General features: G+C 42.0%; 2 protein-coding genes across 19 annotated transcripts in view; one reads left to right on the forward strand and one right to left on the reverse strand.

Annotated features, from left to right (window-relative positions):
- ascc3 (activating signal cointegrator 1 complex subunit 3) overlaps positions 1–20,055 on the forward strand; it is a 258,535-nt gene that overhangs the window by 142,666 nt on the left and 95,814 nt on the right. For 17 of the 18 annotated variants that reach the window (XR_009794997.1, XR_009794998.1, XR_009794996.1 and 14 more), the window contains 4 exons: positions 2,270–2,438; positions 7,797–8,017; positions 11,313–11,398; positions 14,199–14,365. Coding sequence is in view for 9 of the 18 variants with exons in the window: in XM_061819564.1 (XP_061675548.1) it covers positions 2,270–2,438; positions 7,797–8,017; positions 11,313–11,398; positions 14,199–14,365 (643 nt within the window). In the remaining 9 variants the exon portion in view is untranslated. Of the gene's footprint in view, positions 1–2,269; positions 2,439–7,796; positions 8,018–9,939; positions 10,056–11,312; positions 11,399–14,198; positions 14,366–20,055 lie in introns of those variants that run through there. The other variant, XM_061819567.1, reaches the window with a different exon arrangement.
- LOC133500627 (uncharacterized) overlaps positions 18,512–20,055 on the reverse strand; it is a 70,792-nt gene continuing 69,248 nt past the window's right edge. The window contains exon 2 of the mRNA XM_061819571.1: positions 18,512–18,528. The gene's annotated coding sequence lies outside the window, so the exon portion shown is untranslated. The remainder of the gene's footprint in view (positions 18,529–20,055) is intronic.

The raw sequence follows: 20,055 nt of genomic DNA on the forward strand, positions 1-20,055 counted from the left end.
AGGGTTCTGCGCAGAGCCCCTTCCTGTTTGCGGTAGTAATGGATAGGCTGACAGATGAGGTTAGACTGGTATCCCCTTGGACTATGATGTTTGCAGATGATATTTTGATCTGCAGTGAAAGCAGGGAGTAGGTGGAGGAACAATGAGAAAGATCAAGGCACGCACTGGAAAGGAGAGGAATGAAGATTAGCTGAAGTAAAACAGAATATATGTGCATGAATGTGAGGGGCAGAGGAGGAAGAGTGAAGCTGGAGAGTGTGGTAAAGAAGTGAAGCGTGGTCAAAGCGGGGTGGAACAGTTGGGAGAAGGTGTCTGGTGTTCTATGTGACAGAAGAGTCTCCGCTAGGATGAAGAGGAAAGTTTATAAAACAGTGGTGAGGCCGGTCATGATCTACGGATTAGGGACGGTGGCACTGAAGAAACAACAGGAAGCAGAAATGAAGATGCTGAGGTTCTTGCTTGGAGTGAACAGGTTGGATAGGATTAGAAATGAGCTCATTAGAGGGACAGCCAAAGTTGGATGTTTTGGAGACAAGGTTCAAGAGAGCAGACTTCAATGGTTTGGACAGGTCCAGAGGCGAGAGAGTGAGTATATTGGTAGAAGGGTGCTGAGAATGGAGCTGCCAGGCAAAAGAGCGAGACGGAAGACCAAAAAAGTTTGATGGATATTGTGAGGGAGGACGTGAGGTCAGTGGGTGTTAGAGAGGAAGATGCACGGTATAGGTTTGGATGGAAAATGATGACACACTGTGGCGAGCCACAAGCCGAAAGAAAAAGGTGACCTCAACCTCAGAGATAGAAGAGCCCGCCTCAGAGAAATCAGACTCAGCTTCCTCATGGCAAGGCTTGTTGGTTGACCAGAATTTCCTCGAAGCCGTCTTGAGGTCATTTTCCATGGCCTCACTGAACTCCTCCCACTTCCGGGTTTTCTCTTCAGTGACAACCGAAGCTGCATTCTGTTTGGGCAGGCTGTCCCACAGGCCAAAAATGGCCAGTAGAACTCATTCAGCTTGACAGCATCCTTCACTGTTGTTGTCCACCAACGTGTTTTGGGGTTTCAGTTACAGCAGTGACTGACCACAGTTCCAGTCGGCCGCCTCAGCAATGGACAGAATCTCTAGGCGCAACCGAGGCGTAGTGTGTGTCCAGTTTGTTGGCCTCATCATCACATCTCTGCTCTTTGTAAATGATGTTGTTCTATTGGCTTCATCAAGCTGTGATCTCTCTCACTGGAGCGGTTCGCAGCCGATTTGTGAAACAGCTTGAATGAGAATAAGCACCTCCAAATCTGAGATCATAGTCCTCATTCAGAAGGTGGGGGGCATGCCCTCTCCAGGTCGGGGATGAGATCATGCCCTAAGTGGAAGAGTTTAAGTATCATGGGTTCTTGTTCACAAGTGAAGTAAGAATGGTGCAGGAGGTTGACAGACGAATCAGTGCAGCATCTGCAGTGATGCTGACTTTGTATCGGCCCATTGTTGTAACGACGGAGCTAAGCCAAAAGGTGAAGTTCTCAATTTACCAGTCGATCTACGTTCCTACCCTTACCTATGGGCACGAGCTGTGGGTCGTGATGGAAAGAACAAGATCCTGGATACAAGCGGGCGAAATGAGTTTTCTCCGCAGGGTGTCTGGGCTGTCCCTTAGAGATAGCGTGAGAAGCTCGTTCATCTGGGAGGAGCTCAGTGTCGAGCCACTGTTCCTCAGCATTGAGAGGAGCCAGATGAGGTGGCTGGGGCATCTGATCCAGATGCCTCCCGGACGCCTTCCTGGTGTAGTGTTCCAGGTATGACCCACCGGAAAGGGACCCCGGGGACGACCCCTGACACGCTGGAGAGACAATGTCTCTTGGCTGGCCTTGAAATGCCTCGGGATCCCTCCAGAAGACCTGGAAGAAGTGCCTGGGGAAAGGGAAGTCTGATTATCCCTGCTGAAGCTACTTCCACCGTGACCTGACCCAGAGAAGTGGTAGAAAATTAATAAAATGTTTTTTTTTTTTGTTCTATTTTGTTTTTCCAATCTGTGTATGTTCTTCGTCACACAGGTAATCACATGGTTGAATTTAGGCAGCTGAACAGTACTTGTTTGTATTTATTGATCTATTTTCCCAAAAAGGCGAGAAAAGCCTTTGGGCAATTATGCTCTTCGGGTAATATGTAAACTTCCTTCCGATCTAGCTATCTTTGAGCATTCTCCTTAAGCACACCTGAAAATCCTTTCTCCTGGACATATGATTTGAGTGTTTGTGTGTCTTTCTAATTCTGTTCAGGTGGTGACAGTAGAAGCCCAGCATATAGTTTTCACAATTCCCATCTTTGAACCTGTCCCCTCTCAGTACTACATAAAAGGAGTGTCTGACCGTTGGCTTGGTGCTGAAGCCATCTGCATCATCAACTTCCAGAACCTTATCTTACCTGAACAGCACCCCCCACACACTGGTAAGTTACGTTGTGTAATCATCATTAGAACCAGTAAAACAGATGCTCAGTAGATAATGTAATTTCTGTTAGAATTGTGTGTGAATGCTGAACAGCAAACATAGAACTGAAAAGCTGTGAAATTGATCTAAATTGTGTAATGGATAATGTGGACTTTAATTTAGCAGCTATGAAAATGGAATGGAATTTGGAAATGTTTTAATTGTTCAAGAAATGGTAGCATTTATTGTCAGTCGTCAATGAAATATACAGAAGCCCCAAGTTACTTTTTCGAAAAAAAATTTTTTCACAAAAAAAAAAAAAATTATGGCATCAGACACCCACACTTTCTGTTTTAAGAAACAGTTATATATTAAAGAGGTCTGGAGTCTCTCTTCTCAAGTTTGGAATATTGCGATCACAGCATGCATGATGTCACTCCTGTTCACCACGGGCAAAATTCAAAGAAGCCAAGCAATGGCAGCATCTGTTTTTGGTGGTCAAAATGTTTTCATTTTCAGTCCCAAATATAGCAGCACATAACTATTTAACTCCAAGGGGCCACCTTGCTGACGCTTCTCTCTCAGTTCAGCTCAGGTCCACCCTGCCACTCGTTCAGTCATAGAACACCATCGCAGTCCACCAGCTCTGACATTTTCGTGGCTTTTGCAAGAGTATTCCCTATTGAGGCGCAGATGCAACTATGAACAGTGCCGACATTAAAAAAAAAAAAAAAACTGCTGTTGGAAGCCTGTGCACGCATCAACATTTATTCAAGCATCCGTACACTCAGACGTATGTCTAAAGGGGGTGTTGAACGCTGCCCACTCAATGTATGGGATTGATCAAGTTGGACTAACGCGCTGGTCGGACGTGCCCTCTCCGGGTCGGAGATGAGATCCTGCCCCAAGTGGAGGAGTTTCAGTATCATGGGGCCCGTTCACGAGTGACGGTAGAATGAAGCGGTAGATCGACAGATGGATCAGTGCAGCGTCTGTAGTGTTGCGGAATTTGTATTGGTCCGTTGTAGTGAAGAGGGAGCTTAGTCGAAAGGCCAGGTCAATTTACCAGTTGTTCTACGTTCCTACCCTCACCTATGGGCACGAGCTGTGGGTCGTGATGGAAAGAACAAGATCCCGGATACAAGCAGCTGAAATGAGTTTTCTCCGCAGGGTGTCTGGGCTGTCCCTTAGAGATAGGGTGAGAAGCTCGGTCATCTGGGAGGAGCTCAGTGTCGAGCCGCTGCTCCTTCGCATTGAGAGGGGCCAAATGAGGTGGCTGAGGCATCTGATTCAGATGCCTCCCGGACGCCTCCCTGGTGAGGTGTTCCAGGCATGTCCCACCGGAAAGAGATCCCAGGGATGACCCAGGACACCCTGGAGAGACTATTTCTCTTGGCTGGCTTGGGAATGCCTCGGGATTCCTCCGGAATAGCGGGAAGAAATGGCTGGGGAAAGTGAAGTCTGGGTATCCCTGCTGAATTTACTTACCCCGCGACCCGACCCGGAAACGTGGTAGAAAATGGATGTATGGATGGATGGACTGTCTAAGTCCTTTGATTCTCCCATGTATAACTTCTGACACCAACCCCAATTGTACAAGGCGTATACTGTATGTGCCAACTATCCGTGAGGTGTGACTAACTGAAGTCTGAGGGAGGCTTCTATACCTAGGAAGTAGCTTTACCCTGAGATGTAATTGCCTCGGAAATCCATCCATCCATTTTCTGAGCCACTTATCCTCACAAGGGTCGTAGAAGTGATAGCGCCTATCCCAGCAAAAATTGGGCAGGAGGCGTGCTACATCCTAAACTGGTTGCCAGCCAATCGCAGGGCACATAGAAGCAAACAACTATTCCTACTCACAATAAGTCGCCATAGAAATCCATTCATAAAGTATATTGACACCTTAATTTTGAAATTACCTCCACATAGAAGAAGTAAGATGTTGCCAGTGAGACGTAAGCACTGCTCTTCTAACATGCTACTTCAAAGGAGAATATTTTTTTAATTCTGTTAAATATAGTGGGTATGAACAGTATGGAAATTGCTTCAAAAATCCTCCTGGAATAATGGCAACCTCCGAGTTTATTTGCTGCATTTAGCTGATAGCTTGCAGTTTAAACTGTCCTCCGTAAGCTTATTTCTTTGTTGGGTGACATTTATGGGGGTCCTTAGCCACAAAGATGTTATTTTGCAAAAAGCAATGACCGGCACTGTCTACCTGTCTACCGCATGCTGTCTTCGTTCACATCCACCTTTCCTCTACATAAGTAGCATGTTGGTAAGGAATGCTCAAAGTCAATCAGGTGGAGCACTCATCAAATTTACACAACATTTACAGATTTTCGAATTCGGTGGCACACGTAAGGCGCTCCACATTAAAATGCGCCCCATCCATTTTTGGAGAAAATTTAAGACTTAAGTGTGCCTTATGGTTGTGAAAAAATGTAAGTAGACTGAATTGGTTGACTTGATTGATTGATAAGTTGATTAATTAACTAATTCATTATTTGTTCCACCAAGCGATGTGGCTTTCAGGACAACACAAATTTAGTCGTTCAGTCTACATAGTAGCTCTGTTGTGTACCTTGGAAGCTGTTGTTGAAGATGGGTTAATGCACGTCTCATGGGGTCCCCGATTAGTTTTGCAATACAAGTATTGATAATTTTTTTTCTTCTACCGGTTAGTTCAAGATCATTCTCTTCTGTGTGCTATGAAATGTTTTTTTTGTTGTTGTTTTTTTACATTGAGCTTGATATGAAAAAAAAAAAAAATCAAGACTCCAGCTTAATCTGATCAATAAAATTATCAGCAGTAGTTCAATTCTTCTCTTGTCCTGCATGTTCTCTTATCCTGTCCTTCCCTCACAGGGTGCAGCACTGCAGGCCCATGCAACACTCATATTTAATGTTCCATTGTTGTAGATGTGTAATGATTTACTTTTGTTTGTTATCCATGAAGTTCAATTACAGCTGGGTTACACTCAATTTTTCTGTCTCGCAGAAATATAAATTTTTTTCTGCTCCCTATTGGGAAGAGAATTAAATCCCCACATTCTTATTGAACAAAAATTATCCACTACTCGGCACTTTAAATTCTATACATTTCTGAAGTCTCTGCACCCTTTGCACAATGGTCATTGCACCGGACTATTATGTCCCAGGATTACCGGTTTCCAAGCACATTTTATTGCCGTTTTGTCTTTGTCTTCAGACTATTCTTTGTCAATTGACTATCGTATCAGAGCGACTCCAACTACCAGAGACAAATTCCTCGTGCATTTTTGACATACTTGGTAAATAAAGATGATTCAGAAGATTAGGATTGAAGGTCGATGGAAGGCATTTCTCAATTCAAATGACATCACACATGTGTGACCATCGAAGTTGAGAACAGTTGGAATTCATCAGCAGTCATTAGAGTTCATGGTGTGCGTGCAGTTTGAGCCTGCCAGTTTAGTCAATACAGATTTTTTTTGTACTTCTATACTGAATTTAAATCCTACAAACAAACTGACAACCTGATAAATGAATGCTTATAAAAAACTAAGGCCCTGGTGTTTACAACAACAAAAACTGAGACCAGACTAGAGTTTGACTCTGATGGCTCTCTTCGTACTCGAAAATTATGAAAAACAGAACTACTACGCGCAACATGGACCCGTGAGCTGATTGGCTGCACATCGTCGAAGCCCCACCCACCAACTCTTCCTCCCACCCCCTCTCCTTTGTCCTTCCTGTCCACCATTTTCTACGCTCTTGACTGTGTGCGCGATAACCTCTCTACTTCACAATGCCGCCAAAGCACTGCACTGACGTTAAAGCTTCCCCGAAGCACCCAAGCAGAAGAGGAAGATTCTAAATGAGAGGATTGTTCGAATTGGGAGGTGGATTTGCTTTGTGGAAATTGGATTTCAGAAAAACGGCCCGGTTACATGATGAAGAGGAAGATGATGTCAATCGGCCAAAGAGTAAAACTTTTGAATATGATCAAAGATACTAGAAGTTACGCTTTTGTGGCGTCATTATTGCGTGAATGAATTAGCGGTGCGCTACATAAAGAATGATGTAGTAAACATCCGGAAAACCGCTTCAATAACTTTTCATTAGGAAGCGAAATATGTGTTGACTCCTCAAAATGAGAGGATTGTTTGAAATGGGTGCTGCGTTTGCTTTGTGGAAAGCGGATTGCAGAAAAAAGGCTCAGTGATGATGAGGAAGCGGAAGATAATGACGATCGGCAAAAAAGGAAAACTTGGTTATGATCAAAGACGGCAGATTTTCTGTGGCACTATTTTGGTGTGAATTAATCACTGGTGTGCTACATAAAGAATGATGTGATAAACATCTGTAAAATCACAAAATGTGTGATGACGAACCTCAAGCTGAAGTGAGGGATTCACCCCCTCAAGGGCGAGGCTTTTCGGCATGTAAAGGTTGGTTTAATGGTAAAATTTTTTTAAAGCATTACGCCTTCATATACATGCAACAATATGGTACGAGCTGATGCGTTTAGTCATTGTGTTGACGGTGTTATGTCCATGTACAGGATTTTGGATTAAATGGATTCATTGTACATTAAGTTATCTCATATTTGCTCTCGTTTTGTTTTTATTGCTCTTTTGCCATGCTTGAACAATATGATGCAACAAAGATGCACATTACATTGCGTGCGGCGCAGTGGTCGACCGAGAGGAGATGTCACGAGAGTGAGACGGAGATGACGTCAGAGGGGTGTGTCAGGAGTGTTTGGCACACTACAACTCGCCAGTGGAGGACGTGCCAGGACTCGCGTTTGCTTTGTTTGCCACGGTTGCTTTGTTATTGACTTACGCTTGCTTTGTATGTCACTTTTGCTTCCAATTTCTTTGTCATGTTTGATGTGGTTGTTACGTTTTGGACCACCCTAAGGAAATAAAAAAAAAAGGATTTGTGGAGATGTGGCCAGAACAGGCTGGACATGGTGAGAGAGACACATCCCACATTTTCCTCACAAGCAAAACTTCCTCTTGTCGGAGGAGGGGACGCCACAACAGTACGTCAGGAACATTCTGCGTTCTACAGAAGACATAACGCGTTTGCTTTGTTTGTCACTTTCTGTACTGCAGTATAAATGTTATTGTTTTATTGTTGTTGTTTAACTAGACACTTGTACTGTTGTATATTACATACTGAACTATGCAAAGTACAAAAACTGCTTATGTATTTAACGTTCTGGTAGCCACATAAACACATCCCTCACTACTTTGCGGTTTTCTCACGTTTTACTTGTGGTTCTGGTCCCAATTAACTGTGAAAAACGGAGATTACTGTACATGTTTTGACACTTTTCTTTTCCAGAAATCTGTATTCCTATATCCATTTATTTCTCCCACAGAGTTGTTGGACCTGCAGCCGTTGCAAGTGACAGCTTTGGGATCCCCGGCATATGAAAGCTTGTACAACTTCACTCATTTCAATCCAATCCAGACACAGATCTTCCACACACTCTATCACACTGACACTAATGTCTTGCTTGGGGCACCAACGGGCTCTGGAAAGACCATAGCTGCTGAGCTGGCCATGTTCAGAGTCTTCAACAAGTACCCAAGCTCTAAGGTAAAAAATGCAAGTCCTTTCTCACCAGTCTTAGTTTTGGGTAGGACTTTTATTTTAGATTGCATATGCCATTGGTCATATTAAGCAAATATTTGTGTGCCATAATATTTTTGGAGTGATTGGGGGGTTTTATTATTGACAGCTCCAAATGCGTTTTGTTTCAGGACAAACAGGTACAGTATGTTTATGTCTGGGTCAATAGCCGTATATAGAAAAGTGACACAGAAAAATGTAAATTACTGTATTTTCTAGAGGGCAAGCCCCAAATTTTTTTTCAGCGCTCTGATCCCTGCGGTATATTTAACAATGCGGCGATTATTAGTATAAAGGTACGACAAAACTTGTTTGAACGTAATGGTTAAAAGATGGCTGCCTATAATGTACTCGGGTTCGGCAATGAGCAGATGCCGCCAATTTGTTGAAGAAAACGACTTTATTTTCAACGCGATTATAAGAAGAATCTACCTCAAGCGTGTGTAGAAGAACAAGAATCTACCTCTTTTGCACAAAGAAGACAGCGCTAGGTTTTTTTGTGCTCGAATATGCTGACGACATGCACGAATGCCATATACATAATTAAAAAAAAAAAATATCTGTGACGGTCATCCTTTTCTGAGGCCTGGCAGTGGATGAAGTGGCTGGGGAAAGGGAACGTCAGGAACATTCTGCGTTCTACAGAAGACATAACGCGTTTGCTTTGTTTGTCACTTTCTGCCACTTCATCTTGGGTGTCTCTGCTAACGCTACTGCCCCTGCGATCCAACCTCAGATAAGCGGTAGATGGATGAGTGAATGAACAATTACAAATGATTTCATCCAGTGTTTCACCATTCACACTAGTCTTTTTATATTCACTCTTTCAATCTATCCATTTTCTGAGCTTCTTATAATCACAAGGCACAAGGCAGTGTTTTTAATTTTTCCAAGAAAAGCACATGACCGATCCCGCTGCTGTTTCATGTGTCATTGTGGTGTCAAACAGTTTATGAGGAAGCAAGGGCATCATTCAATATCAGGGTGCACCTACCAGAACGCAATAAACTTTTCTGTTAAAATCTGATAACCCTATGATACACCAGATTGCTGCAAAGAGAAAAGTGTTCGCCATGTGCGACCATTTTGATCTCACATCGGAAAATAAGTTAATGTTTGACTGTTTCTGCAGCGTCCTGAATTTGCCTAGTGCCGACAGAACTCATAAATCAGAAACAGCTTTACTGGCCAAATGTGCAAAAACACACAAGGAATTTTTCTCTGGCAGTTGGTGCTGCCCTGGCACGACGTCCTGGTACGACATCCAGAACAAAGCCTTTACCCATTCACAGTTCCCGTTATAGACCAGTGCAATGACAATTGTGCAAAGGGAGCAGTTTAAAGTGACGAATAGTGCGATAGTCTACAAAATATATTACTAATCCTGATTGGACCGGCAGGATGTAAGGGTGTGTCCCAACAATGGCACAAGGTTTTAAAATAGTAGGTTCGCTGATCAAGAATTTAATGATTTAATTGCCAGAGGGGGAAAAAGTTGTTCGAATGCCTGCTAGTTTTGACTTGCATTGATCGGTAGCGGTTTCCTGGTGTAAGGAGCTGGAAGAGCTGGTGGCCAGGATATGGAGAGTCGAAAGGATCCTGCCTGCTCTTGATCTAGTTTGAGTTGTGTGCAATTCTTCAATAGTGGGTAGAGTGGTGCCGACAATCCGTTCAGCGGTTTTGATTGTCCGTTGCAGTTGGAGTTTGTCCTTTTTTGTGGCAGCCCCAAACCAGACTGTGATGGAGGTATACAGTACTGAATTGATGACCGCTGTGTAGAACTGTCTCAACAGGTTTTGTGACAGGCCATGCTTCCTCAGAAGCCGCAAGAAGTATATCCTTTGTTGGGCTTTTTTGAGGATTGAGTTGATGTCCGTGTCTCACTTCAGGTCCTCTGAGACTATGATTCCTAAGAACTTGAAGGTCTCAACTGTCGACACAAGACAGTTGGACAGCGTCAGGGGCAGCTTTGGTGAAGGATAACTCCTGAAGTCCACAATCATCTCTACAGTCTTTAGAGTGTTCAACACCAAGTTGTGTTGACCACACCAAAGCTCCAGTCTTGCCACTTCCCTCGATACGCAGACTCGTCGCCGTGATGAGGCCAATGACCGTGGCGTCATCAGTGAACTTCAGGATTTGACAGTCTGATACCTCGAGGTGCAGTCGCTTGTGTAGAGCAGAGGTGAGGGGACACAACCTTGGGGTGCCCCGGTACTGACAGTGCACGTGGATGAGGTTGTGTCTCCCAGCGTCACCCGCTGTGGTCTGCCTGTCAGGAAGTTGAAGATCCATTGGGAGATGGCAGCCCAGACGCTGAACTGGAGAAGTGAAGAACTCTATCATCTGCCTTTACCAGGCACTGTGCTTGTAAACGCAGGTAAAGAGGCTGTCGTGAAGTGTATGTTTGTCAAGAATTTCCGATATGTTCATTTATTCGTGAATAGAGAGTGCAAGAACAGAGGCTGTGACGTATGGAAGCTGGGAAGCAGGCAAAGTACTACAGCAGATCCAATACAAAAAGTCCAGTTCTACCTTGCTGAAGGGAATATCATAATGTCCTAGAATCCACTGACCAACAACAAAGAAACAATTATCCACATCAATTTATGTTTGCACTGGAATTTCTGTATATAACCGCATCCTCGATTGTCGATAGTATTTTCGACTGCTGGAGAGAGTGTTTCGAGAAAGCGAGACAGAATTAACTTTAAAGCATTGGTAAAGGTTATTTTTTTGAATAAAAAGCTGTAAAAAGAAGAAAATCCCAGTTGACAAGCATCTTTATTCACACCATGTAGACTTCTATTTTCATGTTATAATACAGATTTCAAGTGAAGAAGTGATATGATACCATATAACGTGGCTTTTATTATATTGTGTATTTACAGTAGGTTACCAAATCAGTGTCAGTTGAGTCTGTCACTGCGGTGTAGCCTGTCGTGATTTTTAAGGTCAGTCATTCAGGTGTCAGTACTACATGATAGTGTTGACTCAGTACTGTTTTGGAATTTGTTGAAATGCTTCATGACTCCTCATCAACCCATCACTCGGATGACTATCCTCTCCAAGTCAGTCTGGAAGTTATGCTGTGCCAAGTCAATAAGTTTGACATTATTTACTGTTACACAAATACACTGTGTACATTTAAATTCAAGAATTTATTCAATTCTTGCTACATATTGCAGTAAAGGAACAGAATCAAATACGTTTCACTCATTCAAAAGGTATGTTTGCAAATAATTTTTTGTTGTCCTTTTAGGTGGTGTATATTGCCCCTCTTAAAGCGCTAGTCAGAGAAAGAATTGAGGACTGGAAAGTCAGGATAGAGGAGAAACTGGGGAAAAAGTAAGTATGACAAGACTGAATTCACACAAGTGCACTTACATTGAGCAAAATAAGTATTTGAATACCCTGCGATTTTGCTTGGTCTCCCACTTTGAAATCATGGAGGGGTCTGAATTTTTCGCCTGAGATTGTCTACTTTGAGAGACAAAATGTAAGGGAAAAAAAATAAATCTGTTGATTTATTAAAATGTATTTGTATGTTACTTCTGAAAATAAGTATTTGAGCACCTGTGAAAATCAATGTTAATATTTGGTGCAGTTGCCTTTGTAATTACTGAGGTCAAATGTTTCCTGTAGGTTTTCATCAGATTTGCACACACTGCAGCAGTGATTTTGGTCCATTCCTCCACACAGATCTTCTCGAGATCAGCCAGGTTTCTGCACTGACCCTGAGAAACACGGAGTTTGAGCTCCCTCCAAAGATTTTCTTTGGGGTTTAGGTCTGTAGACATGGCGAGGCCACATCTGAGCCTTGATATGCTTCTTACGGAGTCACTCCTCGGTTATCCTGGCTCTGTCCTCTGGGTCATTGTAATGTTGGAAGACCCTAACCCTGTCACAACTCATCTTCAATCCTCTAACTGAGGGAAAAAGGTTGTTCCCCAAAATCTCACAATGCATGGCCCTGGTCATCCTCTCCAACCTGCAGAAAAACAACCCCAAAGCATCATGCTTCCACCCCCTTGCTTCGCATTAGGGATGGTATTCGTCATTCTTTCTCCACCAAAAATACCGTGTATATTTAAGACCAATGAGTTCTATTTTGGTCTCATCTGACCACATACCTTTCTTCTATGAATTTTCTGGATCCAGATTTTTTTTTACCCTAAGGTCTACTTTTCAAGCAGCCAGCCTCTCGCGATCTACTGACAGGAGCAGGTGCTCGCGGGCATCGCGGCAACTGCTGTGGAGAAAGCAAAAATGAGAAATAGGAGGCCAGCTTGCTAGAATGCCCCTTTATGTGCGTGCAATTGATGTATCTGATCCACTTGATCATGATCGAAAGGGTTAGACCCTGGGAAAAATGTTTTTTTTTTTTTCGCATACTAGAATAAAGTGTAACAGTAGTTGGCAATGGCGCTTTCACAGGGAGTAGCTCCATGGTTTTTATTTATTTAGTTTTTTAATTGCACCGAGCAGGTGATCTGAATTCCAGTAAAGGAACACATAAGAGACAACATATTTTTTTTAACAGGGATGAAAAAAAAGGCAGAGAGAGACGAAGACAATGAGACAAAAGAAAGTCACCCGAAAGTCGAGAGGAGGAAATATGACAAAAGTGTATGTAGCATTCTGCTTCACTGTGACTACAGTTGGAGACGAGGAAAGAAAAAAAATGTTGGCAGTGGACAGCATGAAAGCAAATAAATTAATGCACCATTTAAAAGATATTTCACCGCAGTCATGCTGATTTTTTGTTCAACCTAAGCGTGCTGAATATTGCCAACAATCATCCCACTTTGTCAAAGTTACTTCAGTAAACCAGCAAGCACTGTTAGCATCATATAAGGTAGCGTATCAGATGTATTATGTCGGACTAGATGTTAATATCTCACTATTCGTCCATATTTTATGCTCCAATGAGGTTCTGTGGGATGTTCAATTAAGTGATGGCTCCTTCCGTCATCAAGTGTTTCGTTCATAGCCCCATGACACACTCGAGAGGGTTCAACAGTGAATCCCAGCATCCCAGGTTCACCCCCTCGGTGGCGCAAATTTTCTTTTCTGTAGGAGGGCTGTGATAGAAAATAATTGAGAAGCACTGTTGTAGGCAAATGCCACTCCTTCCTGTAGGCAGATGTTGCTTCCAGCGTTGGAGTAATGAATCCCAAAATGTCCAAAAGACGCAAGACAGAAGGCAGGGTAGAGGATGGTGAGTCGTTCCTTGTTGAAGCAGTAGATGGTTGTAAGAAGCCCTGTCGAAAAGCCATCCCAATCTTGTATTTGTACTTCTCGACTATTCCACAAATATCTGCGTCTGACAATGTAATAGTCCCCTTTCAGAACGTTCAACAAAGCTTCCGCGTCAGTTGATGTACTAAAGTATACGCAATAATGTACATAAGAGATGAAAATGAATTCAATATAGTGAATACAGAACAAATGTAATACAATGTTATACATAACTAAATATAGACACTCATAACATTGGAAAGCTTCTGTGCATTTTGATTAACTGTAAACTACTGGGATGTGTGTACACCGTGAAGTGGACATTACATTTATTCTCACCAGTATCCTCTTTCTTTAGCAACCTGACTCTTCCTTATCTTTTATGGTTTAGGAAATGTGATCACGTTAAATATATTTTATATACAGTATCAAACTCATATCGAGGTTCGCTGTTCAGGCCATACAAATATCACATTTTCAGCTGGACGTGACATTCTATCTACCTACCCAACCCTATGCAGGAGCCAATCATGTTGAATCAGGGTGGGAAAATGAAGAGAAATGCTGTGGGATTTCCAAGAATGTCTGTGAAATGGTCCACTCCCTTTCCGGGTGTCTACTATTGTCTTATGTTTCATTTTTGGGTTATATGTTTTTTTTTTAATGTTAGTATTGTGTGATTTTATGAAATGTTAGTGTTTCATGATTTGTTACATTGTTGTGCACATCCAGTTCACAGGTTACGATAAAAAATTTTAAAAGAATGTAAGTGTTTTAAGTACAGAACATAATTTTTTTAATCTGTCTTGACATGTTTAAATTTGTATAACTCAGTTATGCAAGAGTTATAAGTTATATCTTAGCTATTAGAAATATAAAGTGTTCTCTATACTTCATTTGTGTGTAGGGTGGTGGAACTGACAGGTGATGCGACCCCAGATATGAGAGCTATCGCCCAGGCTGATCTCATCGTCACCACACCAGAGAAGTGGGATGGAGTCAGCAGAAGCTGGCAAAATAGAAGCTACGTTCAGAAAGTTGCAATCCTGATCATTGATGAAATCCACCTTCTTGGTATGTAAGGAATGTTACCAGACTGATCGCTTCGTTATTTTGTATGATTTTAAAAACGTGCATATTATGAATTCAATTTACATTTCACAAGGATTCAATCATGGCGGTTTTACCTCTCTGAAAGTTTCATTACAAGACCACCTGTTGTCAAACCTGTATCGATACCTCCTGCAAGATGTGACAAGGTTGTTAGTGCAGCTGGGTGTGAATCAGAAAAAGCAACAGTTAAATAACCTTCAGCCCTTCTCCCTTTTTTTTCTTTACTGTGATCCTGTACTGCTTCAATTTTCAGAAGCAATAGATTATATATTTTTTTCTTTCTCCATCATTTCTCTCTTGGCACTGATATTTCCATTCCTTGTCTGGATGTCATTGTATGCATTAATGCTTACATGAATGGATGTTTGTGGGTGAGCCAAAGAGTTTTCTTTTGAATCTTTTTTTCTCAATTCAGTTTCTCCTCCTAAACCTGTACACAATGTTTCGTATGTTTTTATTATTTGTGTTTTGAGTTCTCCCAATTCAGGCTTGGCACTGTGAGGAAGTGTATTAACACTGAAAAGATAACGTGCATGTAAACACAATGTTTATTTCCTCTTGGAAGTTGTAATAAATTTAAAAATATGGACAACAGTAACCTATCTATGCATATGGAATGCAAACATAAGTATATGATGACTCTGAAAGAGTAGTGTATACTTAATATCGGGGTAAACCCCGGTATTAAGTATATGCTACTGATTAGAATATTTGGGACTGATGATTGAATTAAACCGATCCGATCACAAGATAGAGCAATGTGTATATTTAAATGGCCTGTTCATTTATTGTAAATATTTGTATACTTAATTGCTCAAAAAATATACTAATTTACAATGTTCAGTATTTGTTCATTTTTTTATGCCAGTAAGGCATAGTGACACAAAGAACAAATGAGTCGTCTTCTATGAGATGACAGTAAGTACATGTACTAATGAATCTGCTTTTTGTTCAATTTTTGTTTGTGCACCGTTAGATTTTTAATTGTAAGATACAGTGCTGTGGATAACTGTCCCCCTCCTGATTTTTTTTTTTTTTTTGTTGCATATCAAAATTTTTAAATCATCAAACCAATTTTAATATCACTCAAAGACAACTCAAGGAAATACAAAATTCAGTTTTCAAATGACATATTATGAATACATGAAAAAAAAATACCAAACCTTTTGACCCTCTATGAAAAAGTAATTGCATCCATTTTCTGAGCTGTTTATTCTCACAAGGGTCACGGGACTGCTGGAGCATATCCCAACTGTCATCGGGCAGGAGGCAGGGTACACCCTGAGCTTGTTGCCAGCCAATTGCAGGTCACATGGAGAGAGACAAGTCACAAACCGGAGGAAACCGGAGTGCCTGGAGAAAACCCACATTGGCACAGGGAAAACACGTTAAGGCGGAGCTGGAATTAGAACTCTGGTCCTTAGAACTGTGAGGCCAACGCTCTACAGGTGCTCCACCGTGCCACCTAATTGTACCCCCTGTTAAATCACAAAGTTACATTGACTAACCACAAATCTTGGAAAGGTGTGTTCAATTCACAAGCCACAGCAAAACCTGGTCACCACCATACTTGTTGAATCAAGAAATCACTTCAATAGAATCTGTCCGAGAACATGAAGTAGGCTTCAAGAACCAATGCATTATGTCACGATCCAAAAAAATTCAAGAAGAAATGAGGAAAGAAGTGATTGAAATCAATTGGTCTGAAAAAGGTTACACAGCCATGTCAGGAATGCTCAGAACTAGTTCATCTAGTTCCTTCCAGAATTTCTCTTTCAACTTTAGGTCACATCCTTTCTGTGGGGCATAGCCGCTAACCACATTATACATAATACCCTCAATTTCAAATTTTAGTCTCATCACTCGATCTGATACTCTTTTCACCTCCAAGACATTCTTAGCCAGCTCTTCCTTTAAAATAACCCCTACTCCATTTCTCTTCCCATCTACTCCGTGGTAGAATAATTTAAACCCTGCTCCTAAACTTCTAGCCTTTCCACCTGCTCTCTTGGATGCACAGAATATCAACCTTTCTCCTAATCATCATGTCAACCAACTCCTGAGCTTTTCCTGTCATAGTCCCAGCATTCAAAGTCCCTACACTCAGTTGTAAGGTCTGTGCGTTCCTCTTTTTCTTGTGACGATGGATCCGGTTTCCTCCTCTTCTTTGTCTTCGACCCACAGAAGCTGAATTTCCACCGATGCCCTGCAGGTTACCAGTGCCAGGGTCGGGCGTCGTTAACCCGGGCCACGACCGATCCGGTATGGGATTCTTAAGAGGAGCGCTCATATTTGTTTAGCACAGTTTTTACGCCGGTTGCCCTTCCTGACGTGCATTTATCTGGGCTTGGGACTGGCCTACAGATTGCACTGGCTTCTGGCCCCATAGGGCTGCATTTGATTTTCCCCCTCCCCTTTTTTTGTGATCCAAAATTCTACAAAAGAAAAGCCAAGTCATTAGTATGATTTGTTTAATCCCAAAATAAAGTTATTTTGTTACTCATAGAGTAAGATGTCTTGGAAGATAAGACCATAAAAGCAACAATTATAGAAACACCACATAAGGAAATTACACATAAAATGGATATGTAACATGAGAAGTTGCGTGTAAGCTGCACACACACACAGGCACAAACACACACAGCGCACACTATCACCCTAATACAAGTTTTCACCCATCCCAGGTTGGCATTGTGCATTGTAAAGGCTTGTGGTAAAATAAGAGTTCCTGATTGTCAGCCTACAGATTGCACTGGTTTGTGCCCCCATAGGGCTGCATTTTATATATATATATATATGGGGAGGCCCTGTAGCTCAGTGGTTAGAGCACTGGTTTGATAAACCAGGGGTTGTGGGTTCATATCCCACTGGGGCCTCCACTCCCTGAGAAGGGTTGTGTCAGGAAGGGCACCCGGCGTAAAAATTGTGCCAAACATATGTGCGTTCATCTGAGATGTCACGCTGTGGCGACCCCGAAAGGGACAAGCCGAAAGAAACTTACTATATATATATATATATATATATATATATATAATAAGTATAAACTTATTTATTTTTTGACAGTTTTCGAACCAGCCTTTTCCTTGAGGGCTAGAATCACAAAACAGGGTCCAACAAGGAGAAAAGTTCCCTGTCTGAAGCCCTGGAGGACTTCCCAGTAGGTCGCACCGTGCCTGTGCCATTTGCTGCACAAAGTGGTTGATTCCTCCCGTTGGATCCCTACAAGGATAAATGTTTACGCCTAGTCACCACCTCTCTGGCACTGAGGAGGTGGTATTGTAACTATAGGATAAAAAAATGTTATTGCTTAATAAAGAAATTGTTATTACAGACACAACACTAAGATACAGTTCACATGGATGAGACAACATGCACAACAAGGAAATAGATGGGACCAAGGGAAGTTGCTGCGTGAGGCTTCAATGATGTGGTCTTATTGGTCAATGTTGCGCCGGGAATCAATTTTTTTTTTTTTTGCGCTTCATTGTTGCACATGTTGCCCTGAGGATATGCCTTGTATCAATGCACGTTTGTATCAATGCACCTCATCTAATATAGTACGTAAAATGATCTGGCATTTTTTTTTTTTTTTTTTTTTGAGGGGCGGGGGTTAAAAAGAAACACATGATGCACTGAATCCGCAATAGGTGAAGTGTGAAGTAGAGAAGGATTACTGTAATTCTTTTTGGGGGAAAAAGTGATACTTTCATTTTATGAATGGGTCAAAGAAAAATTATGACTCCTAAAGGTTTATTATACATATCTTGAAGGGTTTTTCAGAATTTTGAAGTCAACATTGGTGGGGGTGTAGTATAGTGGGACAAAAAAAGTATTTAGTCAGCCACAAATTATGCAAGTTCTCTTACTTAAAAAGATGAGAGAGGCCTGTAATTTTCATCATAGGTATACTCGTGAGAGACAAAATACAGCCATCCATCCATTTTCTTCCGCTTATCTGAGGTCAGGTCGCAGAGGCATTAAGTTTAGCAGGTAAGCCCAGACTTCCCTCTCCACAGCTACTTCCTCCAACTCATCTGTTGCCAACCCACTCACCGTGTCCTGGGGCGTCACTGGGGTCTCCTCTCGGTGGGATGTGCTCACCAGGGAGGAGTCCAGGAGGCATCCTAAACAGATGCCCGAGCGAGAGACAAAATGACAAACAAAAATCCAGAAAATCAAATTGTCTTTTTTTTTTTTTTTTTTTAGAAGAATTTATTAGCAAATTATATTTGAAAATGTGTTTGGTCAATAACAAAAGCTTATCGTACAGTAACAGCCAATCAGATAGCCACATTGTCTTAACCCCTGGCTTGTCCCGCCCTTCCCGCAGCCATGTCCCACAAACAACACTTTATCGGTAGCGTGCATTTTGAAAAGTTAATGTTAGGAAGACAGCGGTTCTCAGATGCGCTTGGGGAACATGCATTGCTGACGAAAGATATCCTGTTAGGTTACAAGGGCCTCGGTTGATTAATTTTCCAAAGCCTAAAACACAGTTGGCGAAGTGTCTCCGATGGGTTAAAGCTTGCAGAAAACCTTACGTACATCTCAATGTGAAAAATATCAACAATCAAAAGGCTGTATTTTCGAAGGTAAGTGAGGGAGTTTGATTTCATGATTATCAGTGCTTTTTACATTGCAGGAGAACAACTTTCTCTTTGAGTGTATGACTTGCTGACTTGCTGAATAACGTGTGTAATGTTTTATGCCGATTAGTCTACTTCGTGATATGTAAATGCGCGATGTCATACAAGAGAAATGTCTATTTGCCTATTTGTATCGCATCACACTTTTAAGATGGGGCACTGGGTTCCATTACGAGCCAAGTCAAATGAATACATCCACTCACTTATAAAGACTACAATCTTACTCATGATCTTTCCAGGTAAAAAATACTCACCCTGCTTTACATGTGCAGTACGATTCCACTATTTTATCCTGTTGGATTTCAACATGAAGTTTTTGAGGCGCCAACCTTTTTAGCATTGATCACCAACATTTAGCTGTAACTCTCACATTGCGTCCTGCTCTGTCGAAAATCTTAATTCCATGAACATATCCTTTCATGAAATATTTGAGACCTCAAATTGAGACCTAGAACCCTCTTGGACAAGTCTGGCGCATTTGGCAAAAAAACATACCGCAATGTGACCAGGAATACGTGATAGAAAATTCACTTCAAACACATATTGTTCACTCGCCATTTTGGAAGATTGTGGGGCATGGCAACTGTTGCTAGGGGGGGGTGCGAAGCTGAAGATCGCCAGTCGGAAAGGTCATTGTCCATGCAGATCTCTAGAGCAGTGGTTTTTGGTGCTGTTGCTGGGCAACACAGTCTTTGAACTCCCTCAAACATTTTCTCTGGGATTGAGGTTTGGAGACTGGTTTGACCACTCCAGGTTCTTCAAATGTTTGTTATGAAGCCACTCCTTTGTTTCCTTAGTGGTGTTTTGGGGATCCTTGTCATGCTAAAGGACCCAGCCAGCTTTCATCTTCAATAATGCCCTTGCTGATGATAGGTTTTCACTCACAATCTCAGCACGTGGCCCGATCCATTGCTTCCTTTACGTGGATCAATCGTCTTGGTCCCTTTGTACATAAACAGCCTCAAAGAATAATGTTTCCACCCCAATGCTTCATTGTAGGTATTG

Source organism: Syngnathoides biaculeatus, chromosome 5 (assembly GCF_019802595.1).
Source record: "Syngnathoides biaculeatus isolate LvHL_M chromosome 5, ASM1980259v1, whole genome shotgun sequence".
Classification (NCBI taxonomy): Eukaryota; Metazoa; Chordata; class Actinopteri; order Syngnathiformes; family Syngnathidae; genus Syngnathoides; species Syngnathoides biaculeatus.